General features: G+C 52.8%; 2 protein-coding genes across 3 annotated transcripts; one reads left to right on the top strand and one right to left on the bottom strand.

The window, feature by feature from the left end:
- Positions 1 to 1006: 1006 nt before the first annotated feature.
- On the bottom strand, positions 1007 to 4150 carry COPS7A (COP9 signalosome subunit 7A). Its single transcript, XM_048928315.1, has 7 exons — positions 3890 to 4150; positions 3711 to 3786; positions 3167 to 3255; positions 2889 to 3091; positions 2323 to 2428; positions 1892 to 2043; positions 1007 to 1612 (listed from the first exon to the last, which is right to left on the bottom strand). The coding sequence occupies exons 1-7, from the start codon at positions 4049 to 4051 to the stop codon at positions 1573 to 1575; spliced, it is 828 nt and encodes a 275-aa protein (XP_048784272.1). The 5' UTR covers positions 4052 to 4150; the 3' UTR covers positions 1007 to 1572.
- A 5186-nt stretch (positions 4151 to 9336) lies between these two features.
- LOC125685322 (PILR alpha associated neural protein) lies at positions 9337 to 21856 on the top strand. Of its 2 annotated transcripts, XM_048928293.1 has the most exons (7): positions 9337 to 9501; positions 9774 to 9914; positions 16035 to 16104; positions 16210 to 16775; positions 17171 to 17252; positions 17385 to 17612; positions 17792 to 21855. In XM_048928293.1, exons 3-7 carry the CDS (start codon positions 16088 to 16090, stop codon positions 17811 to 17813), a joined length of 915 nt encoding a protein of 304 aa, XP_048784250.1. In that variant the 5' UTR covers positions 9337 to 9501; positions 9774 to 9914; positions 16035 to 16087; the 3' UTR covers positions 17814 to 21855. The 2 variants fall into 2 exon arrangements, with proteins under 2 accessions (XP_048784250.1, XP_048784259.1); XM_048928302.1 differs by lacking the exons at positions 9337 to 9501; positions 9774 to 9914 and adding an exon at positions 9982 to 15497 and having other exon boundaries at positions 17792 to 21856.
- The last annotated feature ends 711 nt before the right edge of the window (positions 21857 to 22567 follow it).

Genomic DNA, 22567 nt, shown 5'->3' with positions numbered 1-22567 from the left:
CATTTCCCACTGGAACTCAGTGCTGCAGTACGTCAGTCCAGAACCAGCAAAATAATATCAGTATGACACAAGATGGCACTTTGTGGTGTTTGAGATGAGCTCACACCTTGTTACCACTTCAAAAATGGTCTCAACCCCTCCACTGCCATACGCCCTTAACAAGCCTTGCTCCCCTCTGTACTGCCTCCCCTCTACTGCCTTAGCTCCAGCTCTCATAGGCTTGCATAGGGAAATGACGCAGACGAGTTCATCCAAGCCACTGAATTGAGTCCCATTCGTGCAGACAAAGTTCAGGGTTTTCTGTTGTTACACTAATTATTTGGTGGCTCGCTCAGGCACAAAATCCAGATCCAAAGAATCAAACGTTATCACAGGCAGAACTGAGTGGGTATAGGAGTCACAACGTCAATTTACATCAGCGTACACTGCCACAGAGCCATCATGCAGCGTGACACGCGCAGCTGGCTGCCTCTGCTCCAAGCCAGTCTCATAGATGCATCCTCTGAAGAACATGATGGCTTTATTCTGGGCACCTCACAGCAGACAATTTCACTGGATTTTTTTTCAGCGAGACTCTTGGTGTCATCGAAGAACAGGTTGAGCAACACCTATTCTATGGAAACTCCCCAGAAGGGCACTAAGTGTGTTACTGTCATTCGTTTTTCAGACAATTCTCTGTATCATCACTTCCCATTTTTTCCCAAAACCTGTGAACCGAAACAAACACGATTTTTTTTTTTCCCCATCAATGCCTGCATCTACCTTTGAGGGTCCCCAGTATTCTGGATGCAAAGCAATTACATAAGAGACTCTTTAAATACTATTTAAGGCTAATTCCAGCTTTATGGACTGTTATCCCAACAACATGGCACTTCCTTCTAGAATGAGAGGTATTCTGAAGGCACTGCACCCATAAATAGGACAGGGGCTCTCAATATCATGGCTTATTTTAAAATATCTAAAAATTGGTATATGAGATAAACAGACACCAACACAGGAGCACAAGTTTGTATAGATATGTCCATAGATCTATATTTTTATTGTTTATATATATTTATAATATATTTATATTCTTTTAAAAGAATCCCTTCAAAAACTACCCTCCCACCTAGCAAAACAAAGATTAAACAATCAAAGATGGCAGCTGCATCCTGGAACAAGGTGTCCCAGGGGTCTCAGAGAGCCAAAATGATTGCTGAGCACCACTGCACTCTTTCCAAGCTTCTGTGATGCCCTACAGATGCAAAGGTGACAGACAGACTTTATGACTCTTTAAATTTATCTGCCAAAAGACAGGGATAAAGAAAGAAATGTGATTGTGGTGATGGAACCTTGAGGGGTAGAGGAAACAGTAACGCATTCAACTGGAAGCTTAGAGTGTGACATGATTAAAAGGTGGGAAGCACTGCCCAGAGAGGAAGTAAAGAAGACAGAAAAGAGAACATGCAGGAAAATTAGTTGGCAAGACAGATCTCAGAAACGAGCTCAGAAGCATCACACTAAGGAGGTGGAGGGGCAGCAAGAGTCCCAAGTCTCTTCCTCTCACCCTCCAACCTGTGAAGGGAGATCCAACTAGTTTGATTTAGACCAAATCTTCGCACTGCCCCGGAGCCTGTGGAGAGAGGAAGAAGTTTTAGACTGGACACTAAACTTCATCTCTGACTTCCTTTTCTAAGTGTACACAAAGAACAGCTGGCATTCAAGGAAGGCTTATGAATCGTGCTTCAGATCAAAAGCTGCACTTTCTGAATTAGCAGGAGGCAGAGGTCAGGCTGGACCATCCCAGGTCTAGGGTGCAGACCCCTGCAGTCAGTGATCTCACTGCTACCAAACAGAACTCCCCTGAATACACATAAGGCAGAGGCTATGTTCATTTGCCACCATTCCTCACCCTTTGGCTTTGGAAGTCTTCTTGCTGGTCTGGCGCTGGTTGGTGCCAGGGGCAGGTTCCCTGAGCTCTGTGAGGTGCTGTTCCGGGTCTTGAGATGTGGCTGCAGCAGCAGCTGCTGTTGTCACTTTAATTGTTTTCTTCAGATTTGCCACCTGTAACAGCAGTGAAACAAGAACCAAGTAATTTCTCAAGTTTTTTTCTCCTCTTCCCTTTTTTAAAAGACCTGGAGCTAAGTGCTAACTGCTGTCCAGACCTCTGCAGAGACGAGAAATGTTTAGCTGAATCACAGTTCTTCTTCAGGCACAACCCCCCAAGGGTTTTAGCATAGGTAATGCCTTACTTGAGCAAGGGCTGTAAGTTAACAACAGGATACTGGTTCTATTCTTTCTTTAAGCAATGGGTACTGCATTCTCCCTCTTCAGCCCACTCACCTCACTCTCTATCTGCTGCTTAAGTGCCAGCTGTTGTTCTTTGTGTTGGTTGGCTCGGCTAACCTGTTCTTCAATGCCAGACAAGACAACTTCACAGCCCTGGCACCTGTAGAGAAAACGTTAAGCTGAACAGGACAGGTAATCTGTACTGCAGGGAAAGAAACATGAAGATGATAGATTTAACTGTAGAGAGCAAGAATTCTGGAAGGCAATGGCTACTCTAGGCAGGATAGGCACAGGGGCGCCAGTCCAATGTAATAACGTAGTGACATTATTACCTAGGAGGGAGACACATAACAAAGTGGCACTAGGTTAGGAGCTACGGACATATACTCAGAAAGACTCTTGCCAGCAGGTGGGACTGGATGCAAAATTTGCTGCAGTTTTCCTCACCCCTCCAATATGGAAGAATTTCAAAAATTATTTTCCACTGCCATAAGGGAAAAGGGATAGAGAAGGTCACATTGCTACGCTGCCCCCCAGCAACACACAGAGGATGATCTGGCGAAGCCCCTGACCATTCCTGCAACCTTTTTAGGTATTAATATGGGCGGCTTCCTCCTCACCACTCCTGCAATGTGCGGGTGATGGTGCTTAGCTCCTCCCTCCGGATGTCCCTCCCAATGCTGTAATCCACCTCCAGGCGCTGGTTCCGCTGATCCAAGCTCCCTCGCAGCACATCTGCATACACCGCCTCGATCACGAGGTCCTCCAGTTGCCGGACATTCTTCAGCTGTAACTGCTCCAGCAACACCGAATAGGGGATGCACTGTGGGGACATGGCAGTAATTACCACGAGGTAAACTCAGAAGAAGGAAAACTAGAGGTAAAATAGGGGGATTACCTTGATCTTAGCAGCCAGAGTGACGACTGACAGGTGCCTCAGTTTGTTCTTCTGAGCCTCTGTCAGGGGAGGGAGGTTTGCTGCTTCAGCTGTCGTCAAAGGGAAGAAGCAGGTATTAGAATTTATACCTCATTTTCTATTACCCAGTCCTGCAACAGAAACACTTGCACCAGTCCCATTTCTTAGAGCTTCAGCACACCAATCCCCAAAGCGATGCTTTATCTTGACAAGCCGTCACCATTAATCCACAGCTCAAAGGACCTTTCCCGAGCAGCCTCTCCTCTTCTCCATTTCAAGCCACTCCTCTAGCTGTCCCACACCTTATTTATGGAGGCTTCCGCATCCCAATGGATTCCTCAGTCCTTCCCTCCACTCCTCACAAACACCGTTGCCAAGATGCTTTTGGAAGTTCCCCATGCAGCACACAAATGGCAGCACGCAAGCAGCAGCGCCTCTTTCTGTGGGCCTCCTCGGCCCCATGCCCAAACACAACCACGCCCCCAGCCTGGTGGCACAGGGCTCAAACCCCCGAACCCGACCTCACCCAGGTAGTCGGCGTAGGTGCCATAGGCGAAGATGGTGAGCAGGTGGAAGACGGGAGAGAACTCGGAGTCGGCCAGCTGCGGGACAGAGGGAAGAGTCAAGCCCCGCCGCCCCCCAGGCCCAGCCGCGGGCAGGGCAGGGCAGGGCAGGGCAGGGCAGGGCGTGACGGGGCGGGCTCACCTCGCGGACGGCCGGCATGTCCAGCAGCTCCCCGAAGACGTAGATGCCCGGGGCCTCCAGCACCTGGTGGATGAGACTGGCGAGCGCGGCGCCGCGGGCAGCCTTGGCCAGCAGCAGGAACTGTTCCTGGCTCTGCCCCGTCACCTTCCCCTCGGCCGCCATCCCGCCGCCGCCGCCGCCGGGGTCTCGGCCCCGCCGCGATGGCGTCCCGCAGGCCCCGGCCCCGCCGCCGGGCGCCACCTCCAGCCCGCCCCGAGACCGCTCCTCTATGGTGGCGGCGTCGCACGACCGTCCGCTTCCGGGTGTGACGCCACGCGGGCAGAGCGGCGGGGCGCCCCCCGGCGGCGGAGGACTGCTCGGGCGGGGCGGGCCGGACGGTCCCGCGGGCGGCTCCCGGTGCTGACCGGGATTGCCGTCCGCTTGGCGCCGTTGGGCTCCTCGGAGCTCGGGCCAGGCCAGAGCTTGGTCTCCACGCTGAGGCTGCCGGCAGGAAGGGGGCCCAGTGCTGGGAGGCCGAGGTGGAAGTCTGAGTTATAATGGTGGCGGCCCCGCCACTCGGATGCCGTGGAAGTGGCTCGCTGCTCGCCACAGCCACAAGCATCGCCGCAAGCGCTGTGGCCAGGGATGTGGGGAATGGCCGTGATTACTCTCAGAGATAGCGAGGCCTGCGGTTCTCCTTACGGAGGGATCGAGGGAGGAGAAGGGCTGACAAGGTCGAGCAGGGGCTGTGCAGGTGAACTACAACACGAGGTATAACTATTGCCTTCCTGCGTTCACCTCTCCATTCCTGTGCTTAGGTCTACTTCACCACACCCTGACACCTGGTGCATCCACCGACACCAGCACAGGGTGCATTCTGATCAGGTTGAAGCGTAGCCCTGCTGCTCTGTAGCATTTATTGCTCTCTCCCCCGCCCCCTATTTGGCTCCTTCCATCTCAGTTTTATCTTCCTATCGATCTGTTTCTCTCACACTCTCTGACACGCTTGCTGCCTTTCATTATTAGTCCGATAAAGCAAGGCAGCCTGAGCATCCCAGCTGCACCAGCCTCCCTCCGTTCTCCTCCTCCGCGCTGACCCCAGGTCCTGTGTGCTCTTTGCTGGGTCACCACAATTTTTCTTCTCCTTTGTCCTGCATGGAGCTAAAACAAGGGCAAGGAATGAATCACACCCTGAGCTCTCTAAATGAGAAGGCCATCGTCTTGTGGGCGATGTGAGCGCACGGTATCTTACCCGTAACTTAGCAAAGTCTTTGCCTCATCCCTAGATCAGAACAACAGATGTTGAGATTAAATTTCGGATTTTTGGAGTCTCTAAGTCCCATGATTTCATTTTGTTACAAATTCTTGAATGCCTATCTTAACATTACAGGGTAACTGTGAAATGAGATGTCTGTGTAACTTGAGTCAAACGTTAGGGGTCAAAAGTAGGAGTGCAGATGAACACAAGCCTTTACAGTGTTTCCAAATTTTAAGATGAATCTCATAATATCAGGAGGTTGTGGGTTATTATTTCTGAGTGTTGGGGATTTGTAGTCCTCTCTGCAGCTACCTGTCACTTTACCCCCCTCTTCCCAGAATGAAAGTACCATACTTTTCCTGCTGTAGATCCACCTTCTTTCCCATGTACCCACTGCCCCACTTTAGAGCCTGCAGGGTCTGCAGAGTCATACTGCATTGTTCTAGGTGGCTTCTCTCTTTACCACTGCAAAATCAAAATGACTTGTCAATATGCTGACCATATTTGTTCTCTAGCCCTTCTCCAAACATGGTCACATCTTCTGAGATGATTTTTCACAGCTCTGTGCAAGTGCCACAGACTCTTAGGCAAAAAGCTTGTAAGGATGGGGCAAGTCTCTTTGGTACGCAACATGATCAGGAAGATTTTTAACCCTATAACTTGTACTAGGTTAACACACAGGGTGGTAAGAACTGTGCCTAATTACATCTAGGGCAGCCTAACATCTATTGCTTATAAAGGAGTTTAAGAGGAGGGTGGCTGAACAGTAATTCTTATTCCCATGCACTCTCACTGCCCTTGGGAATTTGCAGATCAGGAACTCTTTTTTTCAGACAGCCTCCAATCATGATTCTCCAGAAGAGAGAGGAACTTTCACCTCACATGGTGGCCTGTGTCTGTGATTAGGCATTGCCCAGTGACTGGCTCTCGTTTATTCTCTGCCAGAATAGCTGGTATGCTTTTCCCCAGGAAGGAAGTCATGCTGTAGTCAGGTCATGTCTCTTTCTGCTTTTTGATAAGTTAAACAGGTTGACCTCTTTAAATTACTGAGATCTCTAGCCTTCAGATCGTCTTTGATTCAGAGTTATTTTTAAAGCATGGACTTCAGCACAGAGAGGCCTGATCATCTCCCTTCTTCTTCTCACTCTTGTCTTTGCACAGCCAGGCACTTCTGCAGTATTGTCCACAGAGACTGTGCTGGTGTTGGTTTTTGTTTGTTTGTTTTCTGTCTGATTCCTTTTAAGATACCTTTTTTTCAGTACTGAAAGTTGCTCACTGTAGACACAGTCTTATCTACTTCGTGGACATCTTTTCCTTTTCACAGCTGTACAATTTGCTCTCATCTGTCTGACAAGAAGTTTTAGGAGAGTGACCACCTTACCAATGCAACAGGTCATTCTGCACTGGCCCTACCCTCGTTATTTTTAATACAATATTCGTGTCTTCAGCAAACTGTCAGAATAAAACATACCTGCTCACCAAGCACTGAATTAAATAGTGACTTACACCGGACCAAGGACTCATACTTGGGCATCCACATCAGAAACTGTCACCCAGTGAGGGGCTTCCAGACGTGGGCCCTTTGCATTTGGTTCAACACAGTTAACTGGTCCACTTAATCTCCTGCTCTCTTAATGTTGTGTAAGGCTGTGTTTTCCTCACCAGATTGTTTTGGGATATTAATGCTTCCAGAAGCCTAAATAGATCTAAGCCATCACCTATTCCAAATAAACCTGAAGTCACATCAAAGACTGACAAGAACAAAACAAGTTTATGCAGCAAGATCAGTCTCCTTCAAATCAGGCTGACTGGCATTAGCTGAAGAATCTCATATCAGCTCTTCTCTTGCTTTGCCTAGAAATTTTCAGGTCTTCTGTTTGCTCTTTACAAATACCAGCACAGCACTGCTCTTCTCCAGTCTTCTGGGACATCTCTGAAATTCCAGAACTTATTAACAAGTTGTTTTTTGAGCAATAGGACTGAGGAACCTGGCTTCTCTAAGGATCTGTTGCCTGTATTTTATACTTGCCATGCCATCAGCCGAGGTACCTTGATGACAAGGTACAGTTGCAAGTGCCACAGCTGCAAGTCCTTTCCCCTTGCCTGTAGCCAATGCCTTGGGCTCCTCCTTCACCACTCTCTAGCACACACAGCTTCCTCAGTATTTTCTGCTCAATTTATTTCAGCTTGCTGGCCAGACTGCTCTGCCCAGCAGGGTTTTGCCCAGCAGCATGGCCATGGGGTCTCCTCCAGCGCAGTCACCAGCAGCATCTTTGTCTGACTGCTGGCTCTCTCTCATACAACTTATTGGAGCTTATTTACCTTTCAGACTCTGCTTCATTTGTCAAGCCCAGCTGAATGCGGCCCATGGCAACTGAAGATGAGCTGATGGACTGATGGACAGCAGAGCAACTGCAGGAGCCTCACTGCCCTCAGGACACAAAGCTAAATCAGAGCAGCAGAGGTCCACTTGGCCTCAGGACTGGTGTAAATAACCTCTACGTGATGAGCGTGCCAGGCAGAAATAACAGCCTTCCATCTTTCTAGGTGCGATGGTGCAGAAGGTACACTATCGATCCTGGTCCAAATCTTGGCCAAATACACAGCAGAGGGAGTTTTCACATTTCCATCTTCATTTTGTCTTCACATCACCTTCATTCGAACACCCTCAGAATAACACTTCCTTCTTAATATATCTCTCATCTTCTCTTTTCCACAGCCATCCACCTGCAGCTCCAGCAGCCCACCCGATGCAGCTCTTCACTCAAATGTCCCTGTTGTTTCTTTCAGCCCATCCCAAGTGCCTCCTTTTGCCACTCTGCTTTTCCAGACCCATGCTCCCAGAGAAGCTTGCCTTTCCCTTTATGTCAGGTGAGAGTGATGTAAGCATGACATCAGCTCCTGCATTTGCTGTTCATGTTGCCCCAATTCCTTTCCTGACTTCTCTCACACCTCCCAGGGTTTCCTTGATCCCTACAGCATCTTCCTCCTCCTCCTCCTCTTTCCTGCCTCTGGCTTCCTTCTGCAGTTTTGCTCTTCAGGGGGATTTTTAGTGTTTACGTCATTTGGATTTTCGCCCTTTAACTGACCTTTCCCTGGTTGAATTTTCTCAACTGTTTTGTGCTTCCCAATTATTCTAAACACATTCATCATAATTTGAAAAGGTCAGAAGGAGCCTGCCTGGCTGAGGTAGCCCCTTCCAGAGCTTTCTGCCTTTGGCTCCCCTTGGAGCCCAACCACGACAAGTCTCCAGTCAATGCTGTGCTGTCCTGTCCTGTCCTCTAGCCACCCTGAGCGGTGGCGTGCAGGCACATCCAGCCATGCACAGTCACTGTCCCAAATGTGAAAATCCCATGGACGCTTCCAAAGGCTTACAAAAGCCCTGATGGGTGAAAGGTTTTCACAGTCCTGCTCACAAATGTGGGAGGGAACTCACGGAGGGTCTGATGGACGGCAGCAGCCCCAGAGCCCTAAGGTCTGTTGGAAAGTGGCACAGCCTGTTCCAGGCAACGCGCTGCACTTGGGCTGTGTACTGAGTGACCTTTGGTCACCTGTGTCTGTTCCTGGTATTGTGGCAGGTTGCTTCATAGAGCAGCGCCATCTGTACTGTTTCCTGTTTTATCAGGGTCAGTGACAGCCTTTCCTCATCACTTCATGATGAAAAGTTTGATTGTTTCTGAGGATCTGAGGAAATTGCTTTCTGGCTCCCTCATATTTCAGACCCTGGAGTGGAAGCTGCCTTGATGCCTCCGACTTTCATCTCCTACCCAGGGCTGCTTGGCAGCCGCCTCCTGATTTGGCCTGTGCCTGCTGATGGTGCTGATGGTGCTGATGGTGGAGGGCGAATCTCCCTGCAAAACACGCAGCCCCTCCGAGGCACACAATCTTTTTTCTCTCCTTTCACCGCCACATCCCTGCCATCTCCAGACGCATCCATCGATCCCCAGCAGAGACAGCTCGGGGACCTGCGGGCCGATCCCGCGGCTGGAGCAGACCCCGCTCTGCTCTCACAGCACCCGGTGTCCCACTCGGCCCACGCGTGGGCGCCTCGGCTCTGCCCGTGGGGCTCCCCCGGTCCCACGCCGGCCTCCGGGGCTAAGGCCCCGAGCCCGGAGCTCGGCGAGACGGGGACGCGGGGCGGGGGAAGGAGGAACGAAGGCGGCGGGGGCACGGCGGGGAGGGGGATCCCGAGGGGTCCCCGAGGCCGGAGCCGTCCGGCGGAGGCGTTCGCTCTGCCGAGGGAAGCGGCGGGTCCCTTGGAGACACCTCTCTCCATAGCAACCCAATCGCTTCCTGGGAAGATCCCGAAATAACCGACACGACGGGAGCGGCGCGGAGCGGGCAGCGGCGGCGGAGAGACAGCAGCACCGGGCAGGTCCGGCGGGGCGGCCGGGGAGGGCGGGGAGGGACCGGCGGTGCCCCTGCAAACCCGGCACCGGGGCTCCGGGCGGCGGGCCTCCCCGGAGGGCGCTCCTCGGACTGCAGCAGGCTCGAGGGCGACGGTGCCGGCCCGCGGCCGTGCCAGCAGCCATGGGGTTAACGGGAGGCAGCGAGCGAGAGAGACGGAGACGGAGAGAGAGAAAGAGGGGCTGGACCAGCGCTCGGCAGCTGTTTATTTCAAGGCATCTCTCGCTCCCTCTCCCTCAGCCAGGGCTCAGCCTCGCCGAACCTTCCTTCTCCTGCTCTCCTTCTTTCGTCCTGACCATGAGCGGCAGCGGCGGCAGCGGCCGTGCCCCTCCGGCCCCCGGCCCCACCACCCCGGCTGCGCCCCGCCCGGCTCCCCGCAAGGTAAGTTCGCTCCGGGCTCGGGCACGGCGTGGGGACGGGGCCGCAGGGCGAGGGGCGGGCGGTGTGCGCCCGTCCACGAATCCTCTCTCCCCGTCTCCTTCCCCGTGTCCTTTCTCCCTTCTTCTTTCCCCTCTCCCCATCGAGGTACCCGTCCCCTCCCAGCCGGCCGTCTTCTTTCCCCGCCGCTCCTCCTTTTCCTCTCCGGGCTGGAGGTACCGAGAGACCGGGAGGGAGCGGGCACAGCCGCGGCGTTGCTGCCTCTCGCCCTCCAGCCCCGGGCTCCATCACAGACCTGTTGTTCTGGAGCACCGGAGCCTGCGTTGAGCCAGACGACTTCAGCCTAATTGGCGCAGCTGGAGAGAAGAAACGGAGAGGTCAATCCCTCCTCCTGCACGGCCAGGGGTTCATCGTGTCACAGAGAGTGACTTGGATGGGGAGACGGCACCTGGAGCACTCGGATGCCCGAGAACAGTAGAAAGCTGGGAGGCAGGAGATTGGCAGACTCATGACATGTATTGCAGGCAGGCACTAGATGGCAGGGGACCGGTATCCTAGAGTGCTGGCTGGAATGGGGCCATGCTCACAGTTCCCAAATGCAGGAAGACTTGAGCTCAGAGGACCGCTTGTCAGGGATATCTGTAGTGAATCCTGTTCCCTAGATACCGAGGTTTCCAAATGCACGGGCACCATCAACTCTGCATCCCTGGCGTGTGCCCTAGCCCAGCATTTCCATGCCCAGCCCACGGGTGCTTGCCCTGGCACCCAGCATTGGTATGCCCACCAGCTGGCACTGAGCCCTGCAGGACCTGCGCTGACGCTGGGTGAGTCCACAGGCCCCTCCATGAGGCTGGCTGGACTACCACCAGCCTATCTCCTGTCGGGAAGCAGGCAGAGCAGCCTGACATGAGCCACGACATTCAGAATGCCAGCCCCGAGGTCAACTTGCTCTGTGAGCCATCATTCCCACAAGCACACAGGAAATCCCTCCCCAAATGGGCTCAGCTTCTCCCATGGCTGGGCACCAGTACTTGGCCTCACACCTCCAGCGGACTGAGCTTCTTCAAGTGTACCGATTGCTTCCTTAGGGCAACTGACCTGGAATCCTTTCCTTTCCCCCTTCCCTCCCAGAAGGATGCAGAATCCCTTCTCACCAGCACCGAGACTCATGGTTGCTGCTACCAAAACGATTGCAGCTCTGTATCTTGGACCACAAGCTCCAGGATGCTCGCAGCCACCAAGAAAAACATAGATGCAGGATGCTCAGGGCACAAGCGGTGTTGCAGCATCTCACTGCCAAGTGTCCCAACTCTCTCCGCTCAATGCCCAGAGGAAGCTGCTGGGCTCCACAGTCCCAGAGTGCCATTACCTATCAGTAGCTATCACCATAGTCCTGGGTGCTGGCTGGGAGTTACAAATGCCAGCCAGCGTTCTGCCTCCGTGAGCAAGGCTGGGTCCCCCTCAGGTTTGTTTTGATTTTTTATTACCGTTCCGAGTGGGATTGTTGCCGTGGGGGAGCCAGGCACAGAGAGGATTTGCATGAAGCTCTCGGTGCTGCAGGGTTGCTAATGGCGAGTGCTGTTTCAGCTGGTAGCAAGTTTCATAATCTTGGCCCACCTCTGGTGGCTGTTCTGTTCCTCAGGGCCGTAAGCATCTTCTCCCTTCTCCTATCCCTCCCCCTGCTCCCCAAAGTGGTCGGCAATTTTGTTGTTCCACTGGAATATATCTGTCACGTGAGGTCACCGCTGCATAAGTAGAGGTGATTGATTGCTTAGGTTGCAGGGCCCCATCCCATGTTGGGCTTTGAATACCGGCTTGGAGACCTTAACCAGACCCGGTTCTCGCAGGAGAGCGGTGTGGAGTGTGGAGAGGCACGGTGATGCATTCCCGACAGATTGAGTGGCTGAGCAAACAGACTGCTGCATTTGGAACTAGCTGGAGCGCTTGGAGAGCAGACAGCTCCATTCCTAGAGGCACAGTAGCACAGCAGTCGAGCCCGAGATGCTACAAAAATACAGATAGATCATCGTCTGCCAGCCGAGCCAGGCAGGAGTGGGCGCAGCTCCCTTCCCATCCCCAGATGGAGGAGGCTGCCCGCTCGTCACCAGCGTGTCCTGTGTGTGCTCAGCCTCACCCAGCATCCCCAGTCAGAGTCGATCTCTTCTCAGCACCGAGAGCTGTGAGATTCTCAGATTTTAGGGCCAGGGGACCATTTTGATCATCCAGTCTGATCTACAGTGCTGCACAGGCCAGAGAATTTCACCCATTTCATTTCCTGTGTCAAGCCCACAGCCTCGGGTAGAACTAGAGCATCTCTTTGAGAAATACATGTAAATGCTTCAGGCAGCAGGGAATTCACCGAGTCTCAGGCAAACCGTTCTAGTATGTGGCCCTCTTTATTAATAGTATTGTTCCCCATATGAATTTGTCAAACTTCAGTATTTTGTAACAGAAGGTTACAGATTGCATTTGATGTGAGCGAGCTACAGCACGGGTAGTGCTGCACGTGGCTGGCACCTCCACTCTTCTATTCCAGTGAGAGCTTTTATATTGGAATAGGATTTCTCCTTGGGACTACTGCATACCAGAGTTCTGGACATGGAGGAGTTGCCCATAGCAAATCTCAGGGCTTCATCCAAGCACGTTGGCATCTGTCCTCCAGAACTCAGGAGTCATATCTGTGGTTCAACCTGTGCTCCCTGCTCAGAGCTGGCATGCAGCAGGTTGCACTTCCAGGCACTAGTTAGGGTGCACATTCCCAGCTCCCTTGGTGAGCTGCCATGTGTGCTTTGGGGCAGGGCTGCTGAGATCTGCTCTCACATCCCAGCTGCAGTGGTTGTGGGCTGCAGGAGATTTACAGAGGGAGAACGCTTGGCTGTATCACTGGCTTAGGGGAGCAGCAGCATGATTTGGGCTTCCATCCTGCAAATTCACTCAGAGCAACTCCTAATCTCCAACTCCTGGATTGGCTCCAGATCTACAGTCTGACCCCATAGTGGGGTCTGTACACAATAGCAACGAGCAATGTAATTCTTTACTCCTCGCTTCCAAGCACCGAGATTCACAAACTGAGCTCAGTGAAGTGCCCTGGGGAAATAGCTTTGTCATTCACACTCTGTCATCTGTGCATAACAGGACGCTGGAACGCGGTGATGAAGGCCCCGTACCTAGAGTGAAAGCACACAGGTCCATCTCTTCACCCTGGAAGCAGCCCTGTCCATTTTTATCACAATTAGACCTGGGAGACAGCTGAATGCAGGAACTGTGCCAGGTGGTGCTGATGCAGAAATCCAGTCTCCCTGGCAAACAACAACCACCTGAATGGTGTGAGGTGCAAAGACACTGGGATTTGTATCTCCAGGCAGGAAGAGCATTCAAGCTTCCTCCTTCCCCCCAAAGATCTGCTATTCTTTTCAGCAGCAGGATAGAAACTGAGTCAAGGGCATTTGCTGTGCTTGCCCTGAAGCATGGCAGTGTCTGTCCTCAGGACACAACTCCCCCTGTCAGCAGCTCAACGCAGAATGCCCCAGACATGTTTTATCTGCTGCTGTGCAGGTACACTGCAGGGAGATCCATGCCCTGCTCTCAGCACCAGCGCTGAGTGCATAGGAGAGTCCAGCCCTTGCTGGCTGGCATTTCAGCACGAATTCCTTCCCCTTTGCTCTCGTGTGGGAGAAATGCTGGTGCTCTTTCATCAAACATGCCTGCTCTGCTCGTGCCAGGACACACACTTGAGTCTCTGGCCTCAATATCATGAACAAAACAGAATGCACTGACTGGCAGCAACTGACACTGTCTCAGTCTTGCACTCCTCTGGAGCTGCCTTTAGGGTAGGGCATAAGAAATCACTTGCTTTTCACTATCTGTGGCAGGATCTGTTTACAAAAGTGCCTTTGGTCTGAGCCTTGCACCTGATTTCCAGCTGTCACCATCACAGCAGATGTGCGGGTCTCGCTCCCTGCCCTCAGGTCTGGTTACAGCCACAACCTGCTTCCTAGGGCTGAAATTTAGGTTTCCAGGTGCAAAAGCAAGAACAGTTTGGGTCTGTAGGGTACAATAGGGATCCCTGTTTTCAGGCTTTAGATCCTGGGAATGCTTGGTGCTTTTGCTGGAGTTCACTGAGGCAGGCAGTGCAGGGAAGTCTCTACTGCTAGACTGGAGCTGGGTGACTCGTGCCATTGAGCAAACAGAGCATGGTGAGTGGGGGGGAATGCAGGCCAGCACTGTGCCCCATATCGTGCCATAGCTCTCCAAGGAGGAACGCTGGCACTATTAGGTGTGTCCCCCTCTGCCCTGTGGGACTAGCATGGCTGTTCACCTCCAGATGGAGAGAATTTCCACTTCTGCAGTGGCATTACCCATATTCACATCTTCGGCCTGATGCCAGTGCTGTGACTGGTAACTCCATGCAGAATGTGTCTTTTCACCCAGAGGGAACAGCTGTCTATTCCCAGCTGTGGCATCCTGAAGGCAGCCCAGTGGTTTGCATGCACCCTGGCCTGAAAGACTCACACAGAGAGATTCCTGACATTTGGAATTCCCTCCCTTTCCCAAGTCCAAAGGAAATTCTGTCTCAGATTTCCTTGCCAGACACGATCCTCCACAGCATCATGATCATCATCCAGATGGCCAAGATCTTGCTAGCATGAGGGAGTCTCTAGCTTTGGAAGAAACTTGCTCCATTCTGCTGCTTCTCCGCAGAGCTGCATTTTAACGAGCCCCTTCTAAGGCTTAGAGGTTCAGGAGCAAAGTACAAAGAAACGCTGAGAATAGCTGCTCTTTTGTCCTCATCTTCATCTGTGGATCTCTCCAGAGACAGATCTTGCCCTGGAGGGAAGGGCAGGGCACATTAGCCGACAATTCCTTTTTTCCTGTGAACTTTGTTTAAATATTTAACAGAAGAAAACTAAAAATATCCCGGGTTAATGCAGTAGGAACCAGACAGCTGCTCTCTTCTTAGGTGTTCTTCCTCCCAGCCCCTCTTTTCAGGCGCACACGGTGGGGCAAGGGCCCCCAGCCCAGCGAGGAAGGCTGCAGGAGAAAGGCTTCGAGCTCGGGAGGGGCTGCGGTGCAGGGCTGCCAAGGACCAAGAAGGGAGACGGCCGCGGCTCCCTGAGAGCTGCAAGGTGCAGTGCGGCGGGCGCAGGTCTGGAGATGCTCAGCCTCCACGATGACTCCCTCCTGAGTTCCCATGGCCAAGCGCTCTCTTTTCTCCATCCCAGAACCGCAGGAGGGCACAAATGGGGGTTATCAGTGCTCGAGCTTCCCCCTTCACGGTGAAGGGACAAGCTGAATGTCGTGAATGATTTTTCCTGCATGAAGTCTGTGCTGCGGAGTGAATCCCGGGTCAGGTACATAACAGCTCACTGGGGAAGGGCCGGCGCTGCGCCAGTCGCTGAAGGGAAGAGGCAAGCGGCATGAAGGGCAGGCGGCCGCGCAGCTGCCGAACTGGTGCCGAAACCCATCCAGGTGCTGCGCCCTGCCCTGCGCTGCCCCCAGCGGATGGGTGACTGGCAATGGGAGAGCTGGCGGAGGAAGGGAGGGGCGGTGCGGTGCGGAGGACACTTGGACAAGGAGTGTAGAAAGGTAATTCCGTTTAGCTAAGAGGAAAGTAAATACTAAATATTTGATAGGCATATTTCGCTCTTAAGTTCTTCACTAATGCTGGACTTTTCTCGCTGATTCACTCTCTCTTTCCCAATCTTCCTGGTTTATCACTTGTGCGCTTCCCCTCTCGCTCCCTCACCCCAGCACACAATGAAGAGGCTCCTTTTTAATAAATGGATTACATGCTCCACTCTATAAATAAACACGGGAATTAAGATTCCAACTTGTTCTGGCGATAAGCAAACAAAAGCGCCGGAGCCCCCCCTTGGCCCTCAGACAGGAGTGTCTCCCAGGAGGCTGCGCACGTGTCTCTACATGTGTGCTCAGGAGGCAGCTCATGCTCCCCTGTGCGTGTTTCTGTGGGCTGGGGAGCAGCGCTGCGATGGAAACACCTGTATGCACTGCCATGTTGTGCCATGCTCTGCCCGTCAGGGCTGGGGGTTTGCACCAGTGCCGAGCAGAGAGCGACGGCCACGAGGTGAGGGCGCAACTTAACCTCTCTCTCTTGCCTTCCAGTGAGCAGCATGAGGCAGGACCTCGCCGTGTGACGAGGTGTTGCTGCATCTGCGATGGACCCTGGTGCCTGGTAGGTTCACAGCCTCTGTGGATGCGGGAAGGAGACAGGTGCACGTGCAGCGGGCCTTCCTAGTGTGAGAGACAACTGGATAATGTGTTCTTCCTCCTCCTGCAGCAGGATGCCTTTCCTGGTCTCCTCCATCCACTCCCTGCAGCTATGGCACTTCCTCCTCCTGGTTTCAGCCATTCCTCCACCCGCCGTCTGGTCTCTCCGCCCTCGTGGTCCCATGGCTGCCCGGCCTCTCTGTGCCCGTCGCAGCCCCTCGGCCCTCCGGCCCATATGCATCTGGGACAGGACCTCACTGCCGGAGTGGGATTCACGCCTTGCCACGCCACGCCAGCGGGTCCTGATCCCCCGAGGAGGGGACCAGCGCCATACCGTGCGGCTGAGACGCCAAGCAGCAGGAGTCAGGCCTGCCACCCCCTCTGGCTTTGAGGATGGCATGCCCTCCTCCCAGTACCCCTGGGCCATAGTGTGGGGCCCCACAGTGTCAGATGAGGATGGAGGGGATGCCAACTCGGCCAACCCCGGCTTCCCACCACTGGGTTACACCTTTGTCTCACCACGTGGGATGGCGACGGCGCAGCCCAACTCCCACTCGCTGCTGCACAATGCGGGGCTCAATCTGCGTGAGACCCCAGCCACCCTGCGGCCCTTCCTGTTCGGGCCCCGGGGTGAAGGTAGGCTGCCTGTTGCTTCTCCCAGCATCGTTCTTGCCTACAATCATAGAATCATAGTGTATCCCAAGTTGGAAGGGACCCACAGATGTTACCAAGTCCCACTCCTGGCCCCATGCAGGACCATCCCAAAATTCAAACTCTTTGGAAGTGTTGTCCTCCAGCAGCCTGGGGCTGTTCCCTTTTCCTTGAGGAGCCCGTTCCAGTGCCTGATCACTCTCTGGTGAAGAACCTTTTCCTAATGCCCAGTCTGACCTACCCTGATGCAACTCTGTGTTATTCCCTTAGGTCTTTCTGCAAAACCCATCAGTGCCCCAGCAGGAAGCCTGAATAAACTGCTGCTTTGTGGGGGCTGATAGGGTGGCTGCCACACTGTCCTTGTCCCCTTTGTCTTGCAGGAGTGGATCCCCAACTGTACGTCACGATCACCATCTCTATCATCATTGTCCTGGTTGCCACTGGGATCATATTCAAGTTCTGGTAAGTGGTGCTTGGAATTTGTGGATGTTGTTTCATGATGGTGCTCTGGGACTATGGACTTGGGTGCTGAAGAATGTGCTGAACCCCTGGATGCAAGGGGCACTTATCATCTTGCTGCTCTTCTCTCCCAAGCTGGGACCGTAATCAGAAGCGCCGGCGCCATTCTGGGCAGCAGAGCGGTGGGAGGCAGCAGGACAGCCAGCAGCCCCTCACAGACCTGTCCCCCACTGCCATCAGCATCCTGGGGCCCTACAGTGACTCCCTAGCACCCACCCCTGAAGCGGAGGAACCCAGGCAGGGGCAGGAGGGTGTAGAGAAACTGGGGGGCCATGGGAAAAGCACCGCCTTCCAGCTCAACCGGTGAGTCCAGCAGGGAGCAGTGGGTGGCAGGCACAGAGAGCATAAGGTTGAGGATGAGCGGGGCAGTTCAACCCTCTGAGGAGGGCCTTTGGGAGAAAAGAGAACTGACTGGTTAGGGGGGCTCCAGGGCAGCTCAAGCACCCACCTTTAATTCTTTTCCAATTCCATTTTCCCCCCAGAATTCCACTGGTGAACCTGTGATGCAGATGGGAGAAGCAGAGCTGGCTCCCCGACCCTCCTGCCACAGCGGGGAGCCCACGCTTCTGCCACCTCTGCTACCCCAGGAAAAAAACAATCTCCTTGTGCCACGGCCCGCTGCCACAGTCGTTAACTAACTCCACCAGGATGTGCCTGGGCAAATGGACGAGCTGGGTCTTGCTAGCATCCTGAGGGGGAAGGTTGGAGGCCACCTTGCAGGACGGCATGCGGAGCGAGCAGGACGTGGGAGGGGAGGCAGCTGTTGGTTTTGTGAAGTCATAGCCTGCCCTGCCTTTCTCCTTGCACACACACACACACGCTCTCCGACCTCTGCGACTCTGCCACCAGTGCATGCCTGACAAAGGGGTAGGTGAGGTGGAAAGGCGTCCCCTTGTCCCCCTGTCCCCATGGCCCCTCTGTGTGTCCCTTCCTGTGTCGTGTGCTTTGATGTGAATGTCTGGAGTTCAGTGGCTGCAGCTTCACCTCTGGGCTTGGGATCAGGTGGTGGCAGACCCTCCTGTTCCCAAGGCCTTGTCTTTCCTGAGGGCCCGAAGGCGAATCTTGGGAAGAAGAGGCTCACATAGCACCTGTCCCTCTCAGCTATCCATTTCCTTGAAGGAAGCATTACCCCACCTTTGATATTCACATCTTCCCATTTTCTTTCTGCCTAGCACTCCTCTGTTTTCTGTCTTCAGCTTGTATCTTTCTTCATCTTAGTTCCCAGCATTTCTATTTTTTTCTCTCAGTTCCTCCTCCCCTTTTCTCTTGCCAGTTAAGGCTGGAAAAAGTTCCTTTAGTTTTCCAAATGTTTAGATCCCTTGGAAGTCTCCTTGGTGCTCCGTTCTGCCCCCTCAGTCTCCTTCATCAAGGTTTTATCTCTACTCTGTGGTGATGTTCATCAGAAAATCAGAGTTGAAGCCTTCTGGGCATTTAGCAAGAGTCCTGTCCATTGAGATCCTGCTGAAGCAGCGAAAATGCAGCAAGCAGATACAGCTGCATACGAGGAGTGTGAGCTTTGCTGGGCTGTGGTAGGGAATTGCTTTTTGACACTCGTGCTGCAGGCAATGAGCAGCAGAGATGACTATTTGCTTGGGATGGAAAAGAGCGATTTAGAGAGCTTTGGGGGCTGACATGTGGTATTGGGAGGTCTCTTTTGGAATGCCTTGTGATGGGAGAGCCCTGAGGCAATGCTCGCCAAGGGCATGAGAGAGGGGTACCTATGTGCCGCCAGACACGGGATGCCAACTTCCCTGACCACACATTGTTAGCAACAGTTGTTTCCCCCCCTTGGCTTTTGTGGATACCTTCAAATAAATTCGCAGACTAACGTAGCAGCCACTGAACTGCAGAATGATACAAATTTAGGTAAGGTTGCCCCAAGACCTAATGGACTGATGGGTCCAGAGACAGGAACTCGGCCACCATTTTAAGGCTGTAGTGTATGGCACAAGGTCTCTGACAAAAAATTATCTTTTATCTCCAAGAATAGGAAATGGCCTTTCCCCCTTTATCTCTGTAGTAAAAGCATATTCTTGACAGGACAAAGCACAGGGAGTTTCCTACAGGGTCTGGTTCTGCCCATTTACCCAGCTGAACGACTAGTGATCTCAGGTCCCACCTGGCTCACTGTGAAGGACATTTAAATGAGAGGGTAACTTACAATAAGCTTCATGGAAAACAGTAGAGATTTGGAGAAAATGACAGGTCAAATAAAATTATCGGCTTATTAGAAGCACAGAATGGATGAAAGATGTAGGTGGAAAAGGACTCTGGAGGTCTCTAATCTAAGCACAGGCTGAGTCTCCACTCTCAGCAGTGGATATTATTGCTTCACTGTAAACCAATCTATTACTGAGCTTTTTCTTCACTGAGGCCCCTCTCGAGGCTTTAGTGGACATTTCAAGTTGCAGACAGACAAACAAGGGAGCCCCTGGCTCTTCCTGCCTGCTGCCCCACTCCCACCACCCCTGAGTGCAGGTCAGGGCTGTTCCCCCTTGCACTGGCATGAACAGAGCTGGAGAGGGACGTCTGCACGCAGCCTGCAAAGGGCTGCATCAGTTATTCCTGGCAGTTTACAATATAATGCCTTCAACTTGTTTAAGTAATCCTCCAGACCGGGCTAATTAGATTGCTCTTTGATCAATAGCGCTCATTGAAACAAGGCCAGAGTTTAGACTCTACCACTTCAAGGGCTGTCCTTGGACTTTCCACATGCTGTGTTCGAGAGAAGCCCTGTGAGAAAGTGGCAGGGCACTGCAGAAGGGGTAGTGAAAACCTTTTCCAACACTTGCTGCAGGAAAGCCCTGTGCTCTGCTGGACATGCTTTGTAAACTCTGCAAACACATCAGATTTCAGTATTTTGTTTTGTTTTCCTTTAATGTGTCTTTGTTCCTTTTTAAAGTATCTCCAAGGAATGAAACCTTTCATGGACATTGTGGTAAGATGGAAGCAGGGAAATGCTGTGAAGAAAGCTCTTAAAATAACAGAAGCTTGGAAACGCTGAACATCTTTTCCAACACCAACTATTCTAGCCAAACATGTTTTTATCATGGTCATTCACTCATGTGAAACAGGTTAAATATGGGAAAAACCTTCACTGTCCTTCCAACATTCAAAACATTCAAAATGTGTTCGGACACAAGTTTCTTCCAGTCAATAAATAATCTCACTGCATCTGTTTTCCCCATGGCTGGAGCCTTACAAACCACCTTCCCCTGTGCAGAATGGAGCCTGCCACCTCACTTGGTCCAGGTAATATTCTGTGAGATGCGCGCACACATGGACCAGTTGACACCACCAAGCAGAGGCCAGCACCCTTTCAGTCACAATCTGACAGGTTTCCCTGTCTTCCGGGTGACCGGAGGAAAAAGATCTGGGTTGAATTTTGTCCAGTGGAAATTTCACAGAGAGAAATGTGTGTGGGGAAAAATTTGTTGAGTTGGGCTGAGCCTGTCTGATATTTCTGGTCCATTAGATGGAAATGTCTGGGTGGGCTGGGCAGCCGCGTCCCTGTGGAACTCCTCAAGGGACTTGCTCTTGCAAACGAGAGGCCTTGTCTTCCTTCTGGGGTAAGGAAGAAAGGCTCAGGGCACAATCCTTCCCCCCTGCCCTGTGTTGTGTTGGAGCAAGACCCCGACTCTCTTCACCCAACAGAGTGAGGTGACCACTGGGCCAAATCCTGCCTGAGCTTTCCCATCTGGTTGGTGATGACTGGTTGACAAGGGAACAGAGCTCAGCCATGTGCTTCCACAGCTCTCCTCCAGTGTGACTTACAGCGACACAGCCAGCCCGGCGTCCCACAGCTTCAGAGAGGGCTATCTACCTCTTCCTCTGCGGCACCGAAGTGCCCTTGTCAATCTGGCCCTTCACACCCTTTCCTGCTAAGGAAAATTGCTTGGAAAGGAGCTGTTTGCTCACCTCCCACACATTCTCATATGAAAACACCATCATCTTCAGATCGGTCTGAGTAAAACTGTGGTTTTGGCTTTTCGCTCTGAAAAACCACGCCTATGGCACAGCATTATAGTCAAGTCCTGCAGTACAAAAGCCCTGACCCCGGCTATGTCTCACTATATTCTAGCCCTACCTTGGCAAGACAATGGAGGGGGGCCCTTCTTTCACCAGCTGCCAGCAATCTGTTCCTCCTTTCCTGTTGTTTTCCCCCTCCCACTGTTTCCCTGCTCCTGTCCTGTACCAGAGTCTCCCTCCAGGTTCTGCTCCCCTCCTGCTGTTTTGCTCTCCCACTCTGCTCTCGTTCTCTCTCTACCATTTGGTCTCGTTCTGCTGCAGCTCCCACCCTCCCTTTGCTCTTCCTCCTGCTTTCCGCTCGGTCTCGCTCCCCCTCCTCTGCCCTTGTGCGCTGTGATATATATTTTTGTAGGATTTCTCTTCTTCTTGTGGTGAAATACTCAATTCTTGTGGGATGTTAGTTTCAACATTTTTAAATAAACCTTTGCAAAATACTGCAAGCAAAGCTCTTGCTGCTGTGGAAGAGGCTGCAACAGAGATGTCAGGGGTGGGAAGAGAGGGATTTCACACCGGTGGAACTGGAGCTCAGGCATCTGCTGTCCTGTGCCTTCCTCCAGAAGCAAGAGTGTCTTAGTTCTGCATCCATCTCACTTGGCTTCCTCATGACCAAAAAGGTCTCACAGCCTTCCTTCTAGCTTTCCCCAGGAGCTGGTCCTGCTGCAGGAAGCTGTGGGGGCCCTGCACACCCACTTCTCAGCCCTGAGCGGCTGCTTTTGTGGCAGAACTGCTACCACCCAGCCACTTTCTGGGGCTGCTTGTCACACACGGGTTTGTGCTGAGAGCCAGGGTGGCGGTGAGAGGTGAGTGAAGCTGGAGAGACAGAGAGATGCGGGAGCAGAAGCCTCCCTCTCTCTGTTCCCCGCGGCTGCCTCCGCAATTTCTATTTACAGCCCTGCTGCCTCCCCTCCTGGCCATAGTGCTGCTGCTGCTGTTGCTGGTTTCCAGGGCTGCACTGTAATTAAGCATCCTCGTCTCCTGCAACTCCCCCACTTCGTGAGCTCCAGTGCTGATCAGTATTAGGATGGGCAAGGAAGGGGTACTGGAGACTACAGCAGTGCCAGTGGCACCTGCAGAGGGCAGCTGTGGCATCGTAGTACAGTGGAGAGGGCTGCCCCAGCCGGGTCTGTGGGAGGCTGATAGCACCTCTTTCTGTCACTGAGCTGAGGGGTGGGAGGAGGCTGTCCCTTAGCCCTGCTGCTTTTGGTGACTGATCACTGGCTCTGGAGACC

This window comes from Lagopus muta, chromosome 1 (genome assembly GCF_023343835.1).
Source record: "Lagopus muta isolate bLagMut1 chromosome 1, bLagMut1 primary, whole genome shotgun sequence".
Lineage (NCBI taxonomy): Eukaryota > Metazoa > Chordata > Aves > Galliformes > Phasianidae > Lagopus > Lagopus muta.
The sequence above is the reverse complement of the archived record's forward strand: the minus strand, read 5'-3'. Positions and strand labels throughout refer to the sequence as shown.